Source organism: Ammodytes marinus (assembly GCF_949987685.1).
Source record: "Ammodytes marinus genome assembly, chromosome: 19".
Taxonomy (NCBI): Eukaryota; Metazoa; Chordata; class Actinopteri; order Uranoscopiformes; family Ammodytidae; genus Ammodytes; species Ammodytes marinus.
Window position 1 is genome coordinate 1,537,518 of NC_137223.1, and position 17,782 is coordinate 1,555,299.

Here is a 17,782-nt window from a genome sequence, read left to right on the forward strand (position 1 = left end):
TAATTGGGGGGCCCCACACTAGGTCTTGAAACGGGCCCCGAGATCGTTAAGGCCGCCCCTGGGCAGCAGCAGCAGCAGCATGCAGTTACGTGCTGATAAATTTGAGCAACTGCGCTTTCCTTTAAGCAACACTGCTGCCGCTGTGTGTGTTCGGACTTCTTTTGCGTCAAAGCATTTTTGATAATAAAATGAGAGGTTTTAATTGAACGCTGTCCATGCGTCGGAGATGATTGTAACTTACTCGGGTGAAAACAGAAACTAACGGAGGGAGGCGGCAGTTTCACAGTTCATTTCCTATATAGTTGCGCAGTCAGTTTGGGGACATGTGCTCTGTGTATTCAAGCTCGAGACACAGCCTTCTACAAACAGATCGCGGAACTTAGCTGTTCCCCTAGACAACCTTAACGGGCAGGATATCCCTGACTATCATTTTGTCCATCAAACCGCAGAGTTTTTCTGCACGTCGGCTCACTCCACCTGCTCACACTGGCGCCGTTTCCTGTCGATTTTCACCGACACAGGGTTGCATTCGCTGCTTTGCACTGATTGGATTTCTTCCCAATTTGTCCCACAGTTCTGATTGGATCTCTTCTCCATTCGTCCCGCCCTAACAGTTTCGTCTCGTTCCTATTCGTAGACTATAGTGTCTAGGGCTGCAACTAACGATTATTTTAATAATCGATTAATCGGTCGATTATTTTTTCGATTAATCGATGAATCGGATAAAAAAAAGAAAAATTTGTAAATGCCGCAACTTTATTCAAAAACTGAACATTACTTAAAATTCACAGTGCAGACTGAAGTGTCAAAACACCAGGTTATTGCTCCAACGTCCCGGAACTATTAAAAGTAATATTAAATGATAAATTAAAAATAAACTTAACTGGGATAACATACATAACATACAATGTATGATATACATTTATACAGTATATAAGGGATGTCCATGGTAAACCAGTCAACCGATAACGATCCAAGTCTTTATTGATATCACTATTGATACTTTTCTATTATTTTGTTGAAATAGAACTTATTGCTTTAATTGCTGATATGATCATAGCTCAAGATAGGACATAAACAGGTCATAATTCCATCTTTACTATCTATTTTATATTGCTGGGAAAACAAGTTTTCACCAAAATCTCAAATTTCTTTTTTTTTGTGTTGCATTTGAACACATCAATCATATTACTGAGCCGGCCTGAACACATCACATTTCACATGTTTGCTACTTTTTTTAAGCTAACTAGCTCTATATCCTTCCGATTTTAACATGGATTTAAAAACTGGATTACTATTTTTAATTGACGGGATTTTCTAATCTACACCGTTCGGTTGCGTGATTACTGCCGCTGCTTTGAATGACAGTTGATGCGCCGATGCCGACTCTGAGCCCGTCTGCAGCAGCAGCGGCTGACAGAGTTTTTTTGGACTAGACGGATACTGAGTTGAAGGAGTTTTGTTAACCCAAAGACAGCAAAGGTACAACACTTTTATATAGGCCTACAGTCCAGTGTTAGATATGACCAAAATACAAGCTGTGGCTGCTCACACTATAGCTTTCCGGCACCGCTTCACGTGAGGAAGGCTTGCTGTGGGCGTGCATGAACCTGTCGGCGGCTGGATGTAAACAGTGCCGCACCTACACGTGACTTATTAATCGCGCGACTCAACGAATCGATGACCAAATTCGTTGCCAACGCTTTTAGTAATCGATTTTATCGATTCGTTGTTGCAGCCCTAATAGTGTCAGTTATATTCGTCTCAGTCTTCGTCATCATATATGCCTTTTTATTTAGTTTTTATTTAGTTTTAGTGCGTGAAAAAGGTTTGTTGACGAATATTTTTCGTCATAGTCTTAGTCTACGAAATGAACACTGGCTCACAGTGATCTTTATGTCATTAATACATGAGGGTTTGGCAGTAGCGATCTAGCCAGCCATAACTGAGCTGCTGGCCCTTGTTGGCCTGCAGCAGAAACCCAAGCCAGGCAAACTAGACTTTATTTAAACTCTTGACTCTGTAAGCGTCAGGTGTTCCCCTCAGAGGCTGGAGAGAATGACCTTTGACCTTGTGACCAGCACTTCAGCACAAACAGTGGCATGAGTCAAATTACACACAGAGAGGAAGACCCTATTTGCCTATCAGGTCTCTGTGCAAATTAGCACTGATGATAACTTTGACTACACAGGACGACAAACAGCAAGACAAGACACTACACACTCACTCAGTCACTCACTACGCCCTCCCTTAATGTCAATACCCCAGCAAATGGGGGGCCCCTCTTTGCCCCTCACCAGTAACATGATCCATCTCTGACCTGAGGTCAGAGTAGGAATCCTGACCCATAGAAGTGGAAGACAACAGAGTGAGTGAGTGGTCACAGTTAAATGCTTACATGCAAACTAGAAGATGAGGTAATTATGTTATACATTCCTCTTGAGTTGGTCGATTACTGCAACAGCAACATGTAATGAAGTCTCACAGAGTACAACAAGAGGCAGTGAGCTGATAACTATTGTGTAAACCAGAGGACGCTGCAAAAAATACTATTGCTGGATGCTTTGTTTCCGCATTACAACATTTTCATTCAAATACATATTCAAATCAACTACAGCAGCTGTTCTATTAAATGACAAAGTCAAATCCATGACTCTCTTCCACAGAGTAATGCAGAAGGGCTCTTTCAAACAGACAGGTGTTTGTTTGTGTGGAAAGAGTTTCAGTGAGTGGTGAATCTGAATTTAGTGCTTTTGTACATCCAGTGATGGCCTTGGGGCAATGTGGGAGCTGGCAACTAGAGATTGCTAAGCAACACACAGCATTCCAGTCTACCCTCTCACACCTCTTCTCAATGAGTGAATGGCGTTAATGGATCCAACCTTTAAAAAAAAAAAGGAACTCCCAGCCCCGCCTAGGACTGCCACGAAACCTCAACAGGTATATGAAGTAGGAGCAGTTGAGTCATGCCATCTCATGTGATAATAACACCAGGGATTAGTTAAATATCTGCTAGCTGTCATGTAGCTGCTACCCCTTGAACAAAGCTTGATGGAGTATCAATCCAGTCTCTGTGTGTGTGTGTGTGTGTGTGTGTGTGTGTGTGTGTGTGTGTGTGTGTGTGTGTGTGTGTGTGTGTGTGTGTGTGTGTGTGTGTGTACTATGTATGTGTGTGTGTGTGTTTAACCCATGGCTCATCATACACCACATTGTGTCTGGGAACTGTCTAGTACTCAGCTTATCATTTCCCTGCAACCAGCTTTGAATCTGTCTGTGTGTATGAGAGAGAGAGAGAGAGAGAGAGAGAGAGAGAGAGAGAGTGAGTCACAGTCAGTCAGACCCAAACCTAAAATAGACAGAAAGGACAATTAAAACAGGAAACAAAAGCTAATGATTCAGACTTAACTTCTCCTCCTTCACTTATGTTCATAGGAACTTGGGCTTGTCCTCTGAATCCAACTGTACAACATATTTCAGAGTCAAATTAGATAAACAAAAGAACTTGTGACGGAAATCCATGGGAAATATTGATCCGTTAACTACTTTGTGCACACAGTACCCCATAACAACCTATCAAAAGGGAAGCAGTGGTATAATTCAGCTAGATATGTGCTCACTCAAGCACTCTGCTACAGGTCTGTAACAGAGCAGATACAATGACAGGCCTATCTATCAATCTTTTTTTGTGTTGGCACAGTAGAATGAGCCAAAGTCTGAGTTAATATGTAACCGCAGCGTGTGAGACGACAGGAGGTAGCTTTTACAAGGGCAGCGAAACAAATCACAAAACAACTTAAGTCATAGCAGGCCGCAGTAAAAGAAAATTGATTTTCCATTTATCTTGCGTTGACCAACTTTGTTTACACGCATAAAACAGCAAGAAGAAACGAGGGGGAAAGCATTTTGAGGGACTCCCTGTGATCTCTGCGTCCTTTGAAGACCTGAACAACACAGATGGTGAGTGCGTTGGGACAGGGGGTGAATCCATTATTTCTGACAGGACTCAACGTCTCTACTAACATAGGTCTGAATCAAGACAAACAGAGCCATGTGTGGAGGGGGGACACCAGTCTCCTCCTCCCTGGTTCTTTCAAAGGACAAAATGTGACAGTCACCAACCTGAACAGTTATGACAGAGGCATAAGTCCAAAAGAAAGAATACATGCATAAGTTGGTCTAAAAACGTACTCATATTAAAGTTTTCATTTTTTATTTAAATTAACTTATTTAACTTGATTATTTAATATGTGTGAGGGATCAGGGTACACAGATGCCATTGATGGACATTTATAGCGAACATACACATGGGTAATTAGTAGGCTATGAGCTTATAGTGTCTCTTCAGGTTTTGCAACAATAATTACTAGTTTATCAATTGAGGCAGAGATTGCGAGATATATCTTCACCTTAGCTCTCAAACTGCAGACTACAACAAAAGCGAAATACTTACGGATTTTGATAATCTTTGGATCAAACTTGCGAAGTTCACTCTGCAGACCCAGCAGCCGCCCCTGAATCCTGGAGGACCTCCTGAACACCATCCCTGCCTCCATCTCGATGCCCAGGAAGATGTCGCTGGCATGCCGAGAAAGGTCGGACAGTTGGTGAATTATGTTGATCAACGTTTGACAGCCAACCTCGTCCAATGCAGAGTACAACACGGGTTTTCGCAGTTTGCGCCTCCCGGCTTCTTCCCCCTGTATCCGGACATCCCTCGTTGGGAGCCTGCTAACGCGCCGCGGCTCAACAGTCCTCTGATGAAAGGGCATATTTATACCATACCAATAACTCCAGCGGGACCGAAAAGTGTTCTCGCAAAATAAAAATAAAAACAAAGTCCCAGCCTTAAAACAAATCAAAGACGCGTCGCCTTCCCGTTGCTGCTTTCATTCGCGAGGCAGTATTATAATCCTTCAATCCCGCCATATTTTTGGTTTTTCAGAGCATGGGACTTTGTGCTGCTCTGTACACTGGAGACGTTGCCTCCCAAAGCTTATTCAAATTCAACCAGACAGAGTGCAGGCTGAAGAGAAAAGAGGAGAAAAAAAACACAAGGAAAAGTAAGGGGGAAAAAGTACAAATCCCGGAAAATACTACAACCACCTGTAGCGACTGGACCCGGAGCCACACACAGAGAGGGGACTTTACTTTACCTGCTGCCTCCTTTCCAAGTGAGCGGACCGGCGTGAGTGAAAACATGGACTGGATTCTTCCGTGCTGAACCGGGGGGAGTGAAGCTGCCAACATAATTTTAAAAAAAAATCATTTGTAGGCTTAATTAGAAGCTATTATATTCATACTGTACCACTAGACAATGGAAGAATCATTCAAGCTTTCTCATTGTATGGCAAACCCTACCTCACCTTTAAATTCCTAAATTAAATTTAAAAAAAAAATTATTGTGAAATTTGCCAAATTTAGTAGCCAATTTGAGTTTACAGTTTTGGACTCTGGCCTACACAAAGGGAATAAACGTGATTTCACTTATATTAACACAAGACTTAACCCCTACAACTATTTAAGACATGTATGATAAAATTAAGTTAAATAAATGGAGAGATAGAAATATGACATTTCTTGTTCGTCTCGTTTGCCAAAGCTAGCGTTACATATAACTCGTTCAAACTAGCATTATTAATGAGCTAATTTAGCTAGTTGGGTAAAGAGTTTAAATGTATATTTACAACTAACAGCAAAAGTCAAGTCCTTATGAAGTGGACACTTGTTATCTGGTGACTCTTGAAATGTTTTATGTTTGCAAATATTTTACTCAAGACCAAAACACCAACAAGTCTTTTAAGAAGTGAAGCTAAAACGTTTGCTGAACAAAAAAATATGGCCAACCATTTTCGTTAGCGCGCGCCTCATGGACATATATAGCGCGCCTTCATCTTAAAACAAAGGAGGTGTTAGTTGTTTGCTCATACCTTTTAAAATAACTCGTGTGCGACACATTCCCTGGACACTTGTCTCTGATGTATCTCCTCTCTGTGTGTACACGTTTGTCCACCGCCTGTCATTCCTACCATTACCCTTTAAATTCCTAAGTGCTAACTTTCATCAGTAATGACATACCGCTTAGATACTTTTCAAAGTCTGGCGTACAATGAATGTCCAGTTGGTAAAATGTGTCTCTGTAGTATTTAAAGTGCCCCCTGGTGTCTCAAAGTGCACACTGCAGCTTTATGGGTAAAATCAAATCCAGGAAAGTAGGCTATTTTTTTGTAATTCCACGGTCCATGTTATCTCTTTACTCAACTGGAAATCTTTTTTTTCTCTGGCAACGAGTTCCTCAATAATATCACAGAGTATACAGGCTGACACAGCTGTCCTCTGTCCCTTCCTCTGCATATTTCGACATCCCATGTGTATCATGATGGGAAAAAAACTGATTGTCCACACATCCGCATTTGTCCTTCCCTCAGCACAAAGAGGAGCAAACTATGAGGATGACACATTCTCCACTGGCGGAAAAAGGAACAAGCTTATTGCTTTGTGTCCTCAAGTTTCCCCAACATCGCCGACTCCTCCTTCTGTTTGAATGCAATTTTCTGAAACTAAAATAGTTATTCCATCTGGTTTAAGATGTGCAAATGAGACCAACAGACCTTTTCCAAATGTAAGGCAGACATTTTGACAGGGAAGGCACAGGTGGCTCAAATGAAACTAACAAGGGCCCCAATTAACTGTCCCAATAAGCCAAGACCTGGAATGCAGCCTTACTTTATTTCATTGCATACACCTGTTTTCTGCTATTTTTGTTTTAAAGACACAACTGAATAAAAGGTTTGATCGTATAACATGAGAATAGAAAAGTAGACACACCATCCAATTCTAGAGATGAACATAAGTTTAATCAAGATTAAATATATGCCCCAAAAGATCTTGCAGCTCACAAAAGATCCAAACAAGTCAAAACAATACAAAAAGATGAGCTTTTTCCATCTGCCCTGTCAATTCAATAGTCTTACAATTTGTGTACTTCCTATAAGTTTTGGACTTTCATTCTAGGGGGTGGGTGGGATGTATACATATGTCATTCACCTTATTTTACAGTGCATTGATTCTCCAAACAATAGCCTTTTTCCACATCTAAAAACCCACACAAACTCATTTTATAGAATTATTTACATACAAGGCTTGAACAAGTCAACTCAAACCATTTGGTGAGCAGTAAGAAAAACAAAAGAAGAAAAAAAAAACATTACACATTAGAAACATATGGGAACTTTTTTTTTTAAACTTAGTGACATTTTGTTACACAAACCACTGACTGGATCGGAGGCAAGAGTGGCCTCAAATTAAATATAACGAATAATCAACACTCGGCAAGGACATTGGAGAATTGCTCAACTTGCAAGTTATTCAGCCTGGGTGTCTTTGGAGTTTGATTCGCATACACACAGAAGAAATGTACAAATACAGCTCAATGAGAGATCGAGTGACACCAAATGTGTCCACACCAACTTAACACACTGCTCATAATGCACCTAGGTGGTCGGTAACACGAAGCACTTCTATGCAATGCGGAAAATTAACAATTCATTTTTTTTAAATTATTATGGCAACAATTTAAAATTCCGAATACACTTCGATGTCACAACTGAGTTAGTAAGCAGCCAAGTCACTCTGGACACAAATATAAGTCTACGGTCTCGGTGTATTCACAATACCTTCTTTTGAATTCATTCATACCAGAAACAAAAAGAAAACCTGCAAGAGCAACACTGGATTTTATGGTTTGGGATTTTTTTTCAGAGCTACAGAGATGTAACAGTGTGTCATGACCTCCAAAACATGGAATCTGTTATCAGGAATACCTCCCAGATAATACACATCAGCCTTAACATTAGCTCTTTTTTCTTGATTCTTTCAAAAGGAAAAAAAACAAACATTGATGACCAAAAGGACAGTTGGTTTAATGTAATTTGTCACGTGACATAGCTAGCTGTAAACTGTACTGAAGTAACTGCTTGAAGATGGAACAAACTAAAACATTATATATTTTTTAAATGTCTGAAGGAGAATACTTAAGTAACTTGTTTTTAAACTTATTTACTGTCACACACTGAGATGTTTTGTTTTTTGAATCCAGAAAGCATACAACCAGATTTTTCCATATGCGTGTTTTTTTTTATATGCTTATATCATTTATAACACTCGTGAATTAATTTGGAGTTTGCCGTAAAACCATGGAATGCTTTCTTGCCTGTCCTTCATACATTTTGCCAGTAGACTCCATTAAAATAACCCTACTCCTGTTGCACTGTCAATCAGATTCTATCAAGACATAAAGGTGAAAGAGCACCCCTTCCCCTAAACATATTCTCAGATCTTCATATATGTAACATGGCAAGAGAAGGGGAAAACGGAAAATCTGTTTCCCCACAAAAAAAAGATGACGTTTGTTGAACTGGAGTTTTTAATGTGTGTGTGACTTGCCAGAGACCAGAAGCCTAGCATAGTGTTATGAAGCACATTTACAATATAACTTGATCTCAAACTTTGTGTTCTTGTGGAATAAACGAGCATTACCATCAAACATGAGACGTAGGCTCACATAGTGCTGGACTCGCCGGGTTTTCTGTTAGTCTTTATGACAGAGTCACTCGGGCCAGAAGCAGCCACAAGGCCACGTTGGACAGTGTTGGGCTGGAGTGGTGACAGAAGAGGAGCCCGGGGTGGAAAGTGGTCAAATACAATATGAGAGCAGAGTCCGGCAGCTCGGTCTATTTGAGCGCAGCAAGGACAGGTGGTGAACATACAACAGGAAAACACACACCTCTTCCAAGGGCTCGATGACAGGCATTAGCATCGGTGTATCATGGGACACGCATACACATACAGAACATACACATTAGTCCAATCTTTAAACGTGGGCTCCAGATGTGTCTCTTTGTCACCCTCTGGTGGTTTTGTCCAGAATGGATCTGGTATCACATTCTCCCTCAAACACTCCCTCCCTCATACACACACTCTCTCTCTCACACACACACACACACACACACACACACACACACACACGTATATATGAACATACACACACTCCTTGCTCCCCCTGTGTCTGTGTCAGGCTTATCTGGTGTAGTAGACTCTGTAGTAAACACTCTTGGAGCGCCAGAGTGAATAGGAGTTGTCAAACTTGAGCAGGTAGACTCCACGGCCTGGGTACTGGTGGCTGCCAGCATACACCTCCTCGTGACAGTCTCGCCGGTACACCGGCACAATCTCATCCACCTGGGGCTTTCCTGCCTCCTTCTTGGCCTTCTCCTCCTCATTGGGAGGTTCACCTGTGGACACAACTCAGCATTAAAGCTCTTCTTCTTCTTCTCGAAAAGGCAGACGCACAACGGCTCCTTTTAACAGCTTTGATTTAGTTAGCAATGCTACCATAAAGCTTAATATTTTGAAGCACAATAGGAAATTATTAGTATTGAAAATTGGACTCCTAACCAAACTATGATCACAAGTAATTGAAGCAAACCTATTCTGAAATTAATAATTTTTTGTCTCTGCTCAAAAAATATCAATTGTGCAATCTGGGTTAAGGCACATATATAGTAGAATGCCACATAATATTTTCCCTTATATTCTAATAATACTGCATATTATTGCCTTTCATCTTATCAACATGTTACACGTAACTCATTTCTATTCACACAACTGCTCTTAGTTTCACTAAAGACCACAAGCAGGACTTCCTGTGCCCATGGCTATGTGTAAGATGTTTAACTATGGCGTCGGCAAGTTTGTCAACTGGAGATAAGAATTGAATTTAACATGTTACCCCACTGGTTTGTCAGTCATTGCAGCCACCAGTGCCACACCTGAAAATATCCTCATCAGAAACACTGCATTCCTATTCACACAAGGCTTCTCCCCCCCACACCTCACCTTCATCCTCCTCTTCCTCATCACTGGACTCCGACACGTGCACGCTGACCGATGCGGAGGCTGCGTCCGTCCACTCGAAGAAGACCCCGAAGCCGATGTCATAATAGTCCGTGGCAAACTCCCAGAAGAGGTAAGAGCCCTCCTCGTGGGTGGGCACACGCACCGTCACCACCTCGCCACGCCCCACTGTGATCACACTGTCTGCGTCCTGACGGATTTTCTCCTTGAAGTCCTTGATCTGTGGCCGTGTCCACATGGAGGGAGCCGCGATGACTGGTGGCGAGTCAGCTGTGATTAAGGAACAAGATACTTTTTAAAATCTGCACAATTTGCTAATACAATTTGCCATTACAGCTTGCTTATTAAGAGGAAAATTATACTTTTTTAATTCATATTATCATGATGGGGAAAAAACCTGATTGTCCACACATCCGCATTTGTCCTTCCCTCAACACAAAGAGGAGCAAACTATGAGGATGACACATACTCAAATGGCGGAAAAGGGAACAAGCTTGTATAGCTTTGTGTCCTCAAGTTTCCCCAACATTGATTCATTTTTCTGTTTGAATGCAATTTTCTGAAACTAAAATAGTTCTTCCACACATGCAAATGAGACCAACAGACCTTTTTCACAACAGACATTTTGACTGTCTTGACTAATGAAACTAACAAGGGCAACGATCTGTACAGTCTGCTAATACAATTCGTCATTACAGGTTGTCTATTAGGATGAAAATGAATTCATAACAGCATGCACAGCCTCAATCCAACTCGAACACCTTTCTCTGTTCAGGGCTTTCCGAGTAGCCTTGCCGTCTGGGCAGCCTTGAATTCACTTCATAAGTATAGCTCAACTAACAGGCCATCTATCTATGTGGCCGGTTTGCCACAAAGAGAAAAAGACCAGAGAGCATGCCATGCATGAGTACTTGTGACCAATGGCAAAGAGTTGATCTTTGCATACCGTGCTATCCATCCATCTTTCCTCAAAACATTATTTTGAGAGTGAACAGCCAGACAGTTGATTTATTTGAGTCAGGATGTGTGTGTTTTGGAATCAGACCGAGGCCCTGTTCTCTTGTGGTGCAAGTTCCTACTTTCCACTAGGCAGAATGTGTGTTTGAGTGAAACCTGTACAAGCAGACTATCATGTTTCACTTGTTCCAGCTCCTCTCTTCCCCGTCCTCTAGGTCACATCAACATGGACACAGCAGATAGGAATCACATTTCAACTTCGGTACAAAGCTTTGATTGTTTCAGAAGGCTTTGCCCCACCTCTGCCTGTTAGCTATTAGCTGCACAATAAAGAAGATGTAAGCCCTGTTTACAATGCCTGTAAAAAGCAGCCAACCTGCAATGACGGAACAGGTGCATTGCCAATGTGACGTTTTCAAGATGTGCTAAAAGTCTGACCACAACCAGGGGATTTAAATATCTCTGTGGGAGCAGCTGAATACAACAATTTGGGAGACGAGGAAAGAAAAGTAAAAGAAAAAAAGGTTTTCTAAAAAAGCAGCTGAGCTGCCAGGTGCTCTTTTATACGTCACACTCGATGCACTGTTTATGCTGGTACGTTACACACCCCTCTTTCATTCCGGGATGCAAAACAATGTAAACGCACACACCAATCTACCAACATGGCAGCTTTGCTCTGGCCAGTGTAATTAATTGCAGTGTAAAAGGGGCTGTAGATCCTTTCAGTGTGTACTCCAGTATTTTGATTTTTTTTTTAAAACACCACCAACACATGTACAGGCCTACTTACCTAATAAAGGCCCGTTCTCTGAGACTTCCTCTGCCGGCTCAGGCTCTGGCTCCCGGTCCATGCTCTCTGAGTAGGAGTCTGACGTGCCTCCATTGACTGTAGGGGCTTCCTCTCCGACAGGTGTGGGAGCTGCACACAACGGGCCCACTGCTGAGGCAGGGATGGGTTCACCACTGTCCAAGCTGTTAGAGTCCAGGGTGCCCGGAACAATGGAGTCTGCCTGCTGCTGCTTCTGTAAGGCCGCCTTGGATGATGGGACAACACTGAGTCAAGACAGTGATAACCATACTAGGGACATTTTATTTGAACGCAATACTCCACCATAAAGGCTTAAATCCTGATGTGTTTGCTAAATAAGTAAATCACAATGAACACTATAGTGTGTAACTTCTGTCACCCCCATGAGGAATTCTGGGTAATTACAACAACACCGTCTGCAAATCTACACGATGTAAGCCTGGTGAATGCGCATAGATTTTTGTTCCTTCTGCTGTACATCCAGCTTTTTTCTTAGCAATAGAATTGGTGCTTTTTGGGCTCCTGCGCCAGTGTCAGGGGTTGACACCAGTTTGTAAACACTGTCATACTGAAAAATACAGAGAGAGTTTTGTGGAGATGATAGCCTTGATCGACTTTGTGTTAACTCATTTGACAGTGGCTTGAATGTAACCGGCATTCCTTTATATTAAAAAAGTTATGCACTATAGCTTTAACGTTCTGAACAGTCTCTGAAGTTGCATTTGGGCCCCCTACCTGTTGCTGGGCCAGCTGGACCTGGTAGAGCTGCTGCATGTACTGCTGGTAGTGCTGCTCCTGGAGCTGACGGATGAGGCCTAGCTGTTGCTCTGGACTGTTGGGGTATTGCTGGGCAGCATACTGTTGGAACTGCACTGCTGTCTGCGCATTCAATGCCGCCATTATCTGCTGTCTGGGGAAAAAACAACAGGGAAAAAGTTGGTGAGGAAGGAAATACAGGAAATGGAGAGTAGACAATGGTGGACAGTGGAAAGTTGAAGGATTTTAAAAGGCGGACTCAGCGATTCCAGAGGGGGCTGGTTGTCAAAATCACTTTGTCATAATCAGTGAATATCTTATTACAATCCGCTACCACTGCACGCAAGCTTTTTTTTTTTTTTTTTTTTTATCTGGTGTTGATACAGAGCCTAGGTTCTGTAAACTGGTATGTAAACAAGAGGGGTCCCAAAGTAGCTAGCAACATACCAGTTTACAGAGTCTAGGCTGTGTATCAATACCAGATTTACTTTTCAGCGTGCACACATTAAAGACAGGTGATTTTGACAACAAGCACTCTCCAGAACTGCTGACTCCACCTTTAAACACAGGGACAAAAGTCATATTGAGTAAGGAGACCAGGTTTCGCCCACCATGCTAAAAATGCCCTGCTTGACACACTAATGAACTTGTCACAGTTCCAGAGCTGAAAGACAATATGTCAATCAATGGCACGGGGAGTGTGATGGTCATGTAGAAGTCATGCTGAAGACAAATCCATATACTGAAACTCCAAGAACATTGCACCAGCACCCACACAGTGATGCACAAGTTAGAAACACTTACTTCTGCTGCTCAATCCGTAGCCTCTCGTCCTCCGCCTGCCTCTGTTCCTCCTCCTCTCTCCTCAGCCTCTCCTCCTCCTCCAGCCTCCGTCTCTCCTCCTCCTGCCTCTGTCGCTCCCTCTCCTCCTCCTCCTGTCGCTCGCGCTCCTCCTCTTCTTTCCTGATGGGAGAAGAAAGCAATGGGGGATGTTTAATGAACGCAAACGGTCATATTCATCAAATTAAAATAAATAAAAAATAAATAAATAAATTAGTAACAGTGCAAAACTGCATATAGGACCATCTGGAACAGTGGATATAGATGCTGTGTCGAGGGCTCTCTGTCACCAGAACCTTAAGTCTTAAAACATCTTACCTTTTCCTCTCCTGCTCCTCCCTCTCGATCTTGTGCGAGGTGACGTAGGGAGCGAAGAGGTTACAGCACTTGTTCAGCAGCTTGACAAACTCCACCATGGCCTCCTCCTTCTCCAGGTTACCCAGGGACGCCCACTCTTTCCTGCACACAGAGCCAAGCATGGAGGGGAAGATTAGCAACTGCCATCAAAATCTTTCTACACCCTTTCTTTAGATTACACGTTAATGTTTGAGAATAACAAAACAAGGTCTGTAGCATTTGTTACAACTTTTGTTTCTTTAGAACTTTACAAATGTAAAGGACCCGTTTATGCGTTCATCTGTGGCGACACGTGTTGTACATCATTTGTGCAACACAAACTGTGTCTTTGTTTATAGTAATGTGGGGTTAATAATGAAACACTTTGTAAATGTAACAATCCAAGTGTCTTCCACTGGCGGCTGGCCGTATTTCTACGTCTGGTCCGGATTGGAATAGGCAAGGCACATTTATTTATGTAGCACAATTCCAGGGTTTTTCCTGGCTCAGAATGGGCCTTTGGGGGGTAAGAACACGGAACAACTTTTTTGGGGTCGCGAATGCAACAGTAAAGGCGAAAAGTTTGTGAATTTTAGGAGTGGGTTGGGGTTGAGAAAGGGGAGCTTCAATGATCGTTTTATTTTGATTTTTTTGTTTTCATGATCGAGGGAAGCAGTAATATAAATTGAAATGCAATTAATCGCCCAGCCCTACAAGAAGGAGGACTTGTATTTGGCTCAACTAGAAACACATTTGGAGAGGTTTTACATAGCTGAATATATTCTCAATTTTTATCATTTTGGCGCTGGTGATTTTCCTTTGGGGGAGGCATAACACCACTTTGGGGGGCGCCAAAAAATTCTCTATGCAGGAAAAACCCTGAATTCAGACACAAGGCCATTCAAAGTGCTTTAGTGTGTGAATCAGGCTAACAGCAGCCTGTGAATGCAGCCTGTAAGATCTTCCCTTGTCTAGCACCCTTGGCAAGCGGGAGGGAGGTATGTTGATATATTATAAGCGTTTCATGTGGTTGTGTTAAAGTAATTGGTTTATTCTCAATTAATCAGAAATATATTTTTTGTTTCATAATATCCTTTGACCATTTGAAACAATAGATTTGAATTTTAGCTGTGATTGTTATAGGGCTTTATGAGGTTTAAAGCTTCTCACCCCCCGGAGAGAAAAGTTCTTAAACTATTTCCTCCGAGTATTTTCAGACAGTGCTTATGATGAAATGTGCTACAATGGAATGCTGCAATGAAGTGTTGCACCCGTCACAGACTCTCTGCCGTGGGTTATTGATGCCAAGGGCTGCTACAACAAAAAAGGAGGGAAACTACTTTTTACAATCTATAGTTTTTTTTTTTTATATTTAACAATTTGTGCAATTGCTAATCATTTGATCAAATTTAAAATACTAAGCGTGTGACAGTGGAGCAGTAGTGTTTTCATACACAGATAAAAACAGCTGGATAGTATACTACCAGAGTTCAAAGGTCACACACACACACACACACACACACACAGAGGAATGCATTCATGCAGATGTTGCCGGGGGTTTACCTGCGGTCATTGCCCAGGACATCAAAGAAGCCGACCTCGGGTGAAGCGTCAGGATTGTAAGGGCCCAGCAACACCTGTTTGTGCAGGGCCACCAGTCGCAGCTTCTCCTCGTAGGTGGGATGGAAGGCCTTGCCATCTTTATCTGAGAGCAGCAGTGTGGAAACAATGAGTTAAGTTTGCATGGATTTGTCTGTGTTTTCTATGTCCTGCAGTGACAAGTTTGTTGTGAACAACAACAACAACAGTAGAATGGAATAATATTCCCATTTCTGAGACTTAATATTAGGGTATAATATCAATTAATCTGATTGTAGGCACTCTCCTTTCAAAAAAGAAAATCACAAAACAGGCACACTCGAAATTGATTTAATCCTAGGTGAGGCAAGAATAAGATCTATGCATACGAGTTACGCAATACGACCGATCCCTTACCGACTAGAAATACGTGACTAGAAATACAAAGCACAGATTACTGTCACAAAGAGTGGCAACCAGATATAAAAACCTGTTTGCACAGTCATCATGAGTGCTTTGCTCTAATAAAAACAGTACAGGCGATGGCTAAGTAGGCAGAGCAGTCGTCCACCGAGGGTTAGGAGTTCAATCCCCACCTCCTGTCACATGTCCCTGGGCAAGACACAACCCAGATTGCTCCCGATTGGTTGGCAGGCACCCAGTGCGGTAGCCTGCTGCCATGTACGAGTGTATAAATAAGGGAATGAGGCTTCGGGAGTTAAAAAAAAGTGTCGTATTTACAAATGCCCATTGCATACATATGTACTAACAAGTGATACAATTTGGTAAGCCGTGCTGTTTTGGCACACAGACGGTTACTTCTTTACAAATGGAACTCAGTGAGAATGAAGGACCTTAAATCAGGCTTGGATCCTGAGGCTTAAATTAGATATTGATGTTTGAGGTCAAAGAATGCAGTGAAAGAGTTGACACTGGTTCCAATTGTGTCTTAAATGTGATGCTGTTAAGACTACCAGGTTAAAATAGCCTTCTAGTTTAAAAGCATAGAAAACATGAAGTATTGATTTCTAGAGGAAGTAGTAATAGCAGCTGCAGGGGAGTGGTATGGATATTATTAAGAGGCACTTCGGCTGTAAAAGAGGCCAGTGGTCACACAACAACCTTATACAATTGGAAAACGTGGCGTTAAGGCAACATTGAAATGGTTTTGAAGACATCAGAGCCGCGACTAGAGTCCAGTTTTATCTTCAGAAGAACCTTATTCATACCTGACAGCGTTTCGTTTAGCTGAGACAGAACCGTGTACGCAGCTGACGTGCAGGCTCACTTCAGCAGGGGCAGGGTTTAAACTTTTAAAGATACCAAACACATCGTGATGAGCCACCATCCCCTTGCGAAAGACAGCTTCTCACATTACGACTTTTTCACGAGTAGAAGGAGCAGTGGAATGACAAGCCATGTTGTTCTACCCACACTCAGACAGGTGCACAGAGGAGCGTCAACCAACTGGGCAACCAGCCGGATGAAAAGAACGTCACTAGGCCGTACAAAGACACACACACAAACTGATTACTCTGAGTTGCCGTGCTTGTCTCACCCTTAAACGGTCAGCTAAATAGCAGTGCACGGCTCGTTCGCAGCGTAGGCTACTTGTTAGCATTGTGGCTAATGTAACGTTGCTGCTGACAGCAGCAGCCAAGGCGGTGACAGCTAAAGGCTAACGTTAGCATACTGCTAACCTCATCCACCGCGAGTGGATCGTCTCGCATATTAACGTCGGTTGGAGAGCTTGCCCTTAAAACATCACGGTTAAAAAGCACGGGAACGCACCTTTGAAGAACTGGAGGCTCATTCCGTACAGCTCCTGCAAAGGAAAGCCCCATTTCTTCTCTATCGCAGTTTTGCCAGTCTCTCCATCTTCGCCTTCCTCGGCAGCCGGCGTGTCGGCCCCGGGTTCCGCGGGGCTGGGGTCCGACTCCTCGGCCTGGACCTGCTCGCCCTCCGGATCGGGACTGAGGGTGAGGCCATCGATGGAAACTTCGAGCCGGCTAGAAGTAGCACTGTCGAGGTCGCCGCTCTGAACCTCTGTCGCCATCATGTAGACTGTCAGCTGAAGCCGAAGCGGCCACGTACTTACTTCCGTCTAGTCTTGACGGAAGTTCCGGGAGAATCTGTTTTTTTCAATGTAAATAACATGACGACGCTTTAACATCATACTTTCCGCGTTAACTGATTGTAAATATATTTACGATAAATATCTTTTTATAACACTAGGGAAGTAGTTGTTTGTAATTTGAGTTCAAAATGACGGGTGGAAGATGATTTTTTATAAGAATTTTAATTAATTTAAAACGTAATAGCGAGTAGTACTTTGCAGTGAATTTGGTCCATGGTATGGACCTATAAAGAAAGATCCATGAACAGGGACCAATAGGTCCATGATTATAAGAGGTTAACTAACTCCAGGAAGTCATACAGCCATGCCTTGAAATGTAACGTGCCTGTTTTAATTGCTGAATTAAAACCACAAAAAATGACTTCAATCTTAGAACCTAATGCAAGATGTTTTTCTAAATTATGTTTTTTTTTAATGTTTTTCTATTTTGAATACAGATATCCAATATCCAATAAGCC

At 42.4% G+C, this 17,782-nt stretch overlaps 2 protein-coding genes across 3 annotated transcripts in view; both read right to left on the reverse strand.

Moving 5' to 3' along the window:
• nhsl1b (NHS-like 1b) overlaps positions 1-4,973 on the reverse strand; it is a 118,290-nt gene extending 113,317 nt beyond the window's left edge. For both annotated transcript variants that reach the window (XM_080048334.1, XM_080048333.1), the window contains exon 1: positions 4,451-4,973. In XM_080048334.1, the coding sequence (XP_079904460.1) occupies positions 4,451-4,769 (319 nt within the window). In that variant the 5' untranslated portion in view covers positions 4,770-4,973. The remainder of the gene's footprint in view (positions 1-4,450) is intronic.
• A 1,865-nt stretch (positions 4,974-6,838) lies between these two features.
• acbd3 (acyl-Coenzyme A binding domain containing 3) lies at positions 6,839-17,288 on the reverse strand. The gene is made up of 8 exons (XM_080047369.1): positions 16,979-17,288; positions 15,173-15,314; positions 13,592-13,732; positions 13,238-13,396; positions 12,413-12,587; positions 11,660-11,903; positions 9,895-10,182; positions 6,839-9,290 (listed from the first exon to the last, which is right to left on the reverse strand). The coding sequence occupies exons 1-8, from the start codon at positions 17,244-17,246 to the stop codon at positions 9,076-9,078; spliced, it is 1,632 nt and encodes a 543-aa protein (XP_079903495.1). The 5' UTR covers positions 17,247-17,288; the 3' UTR covers positions 6,839-9,075.
• Positions 17,289-17,782: the final 494 nt, after the last annotated feature.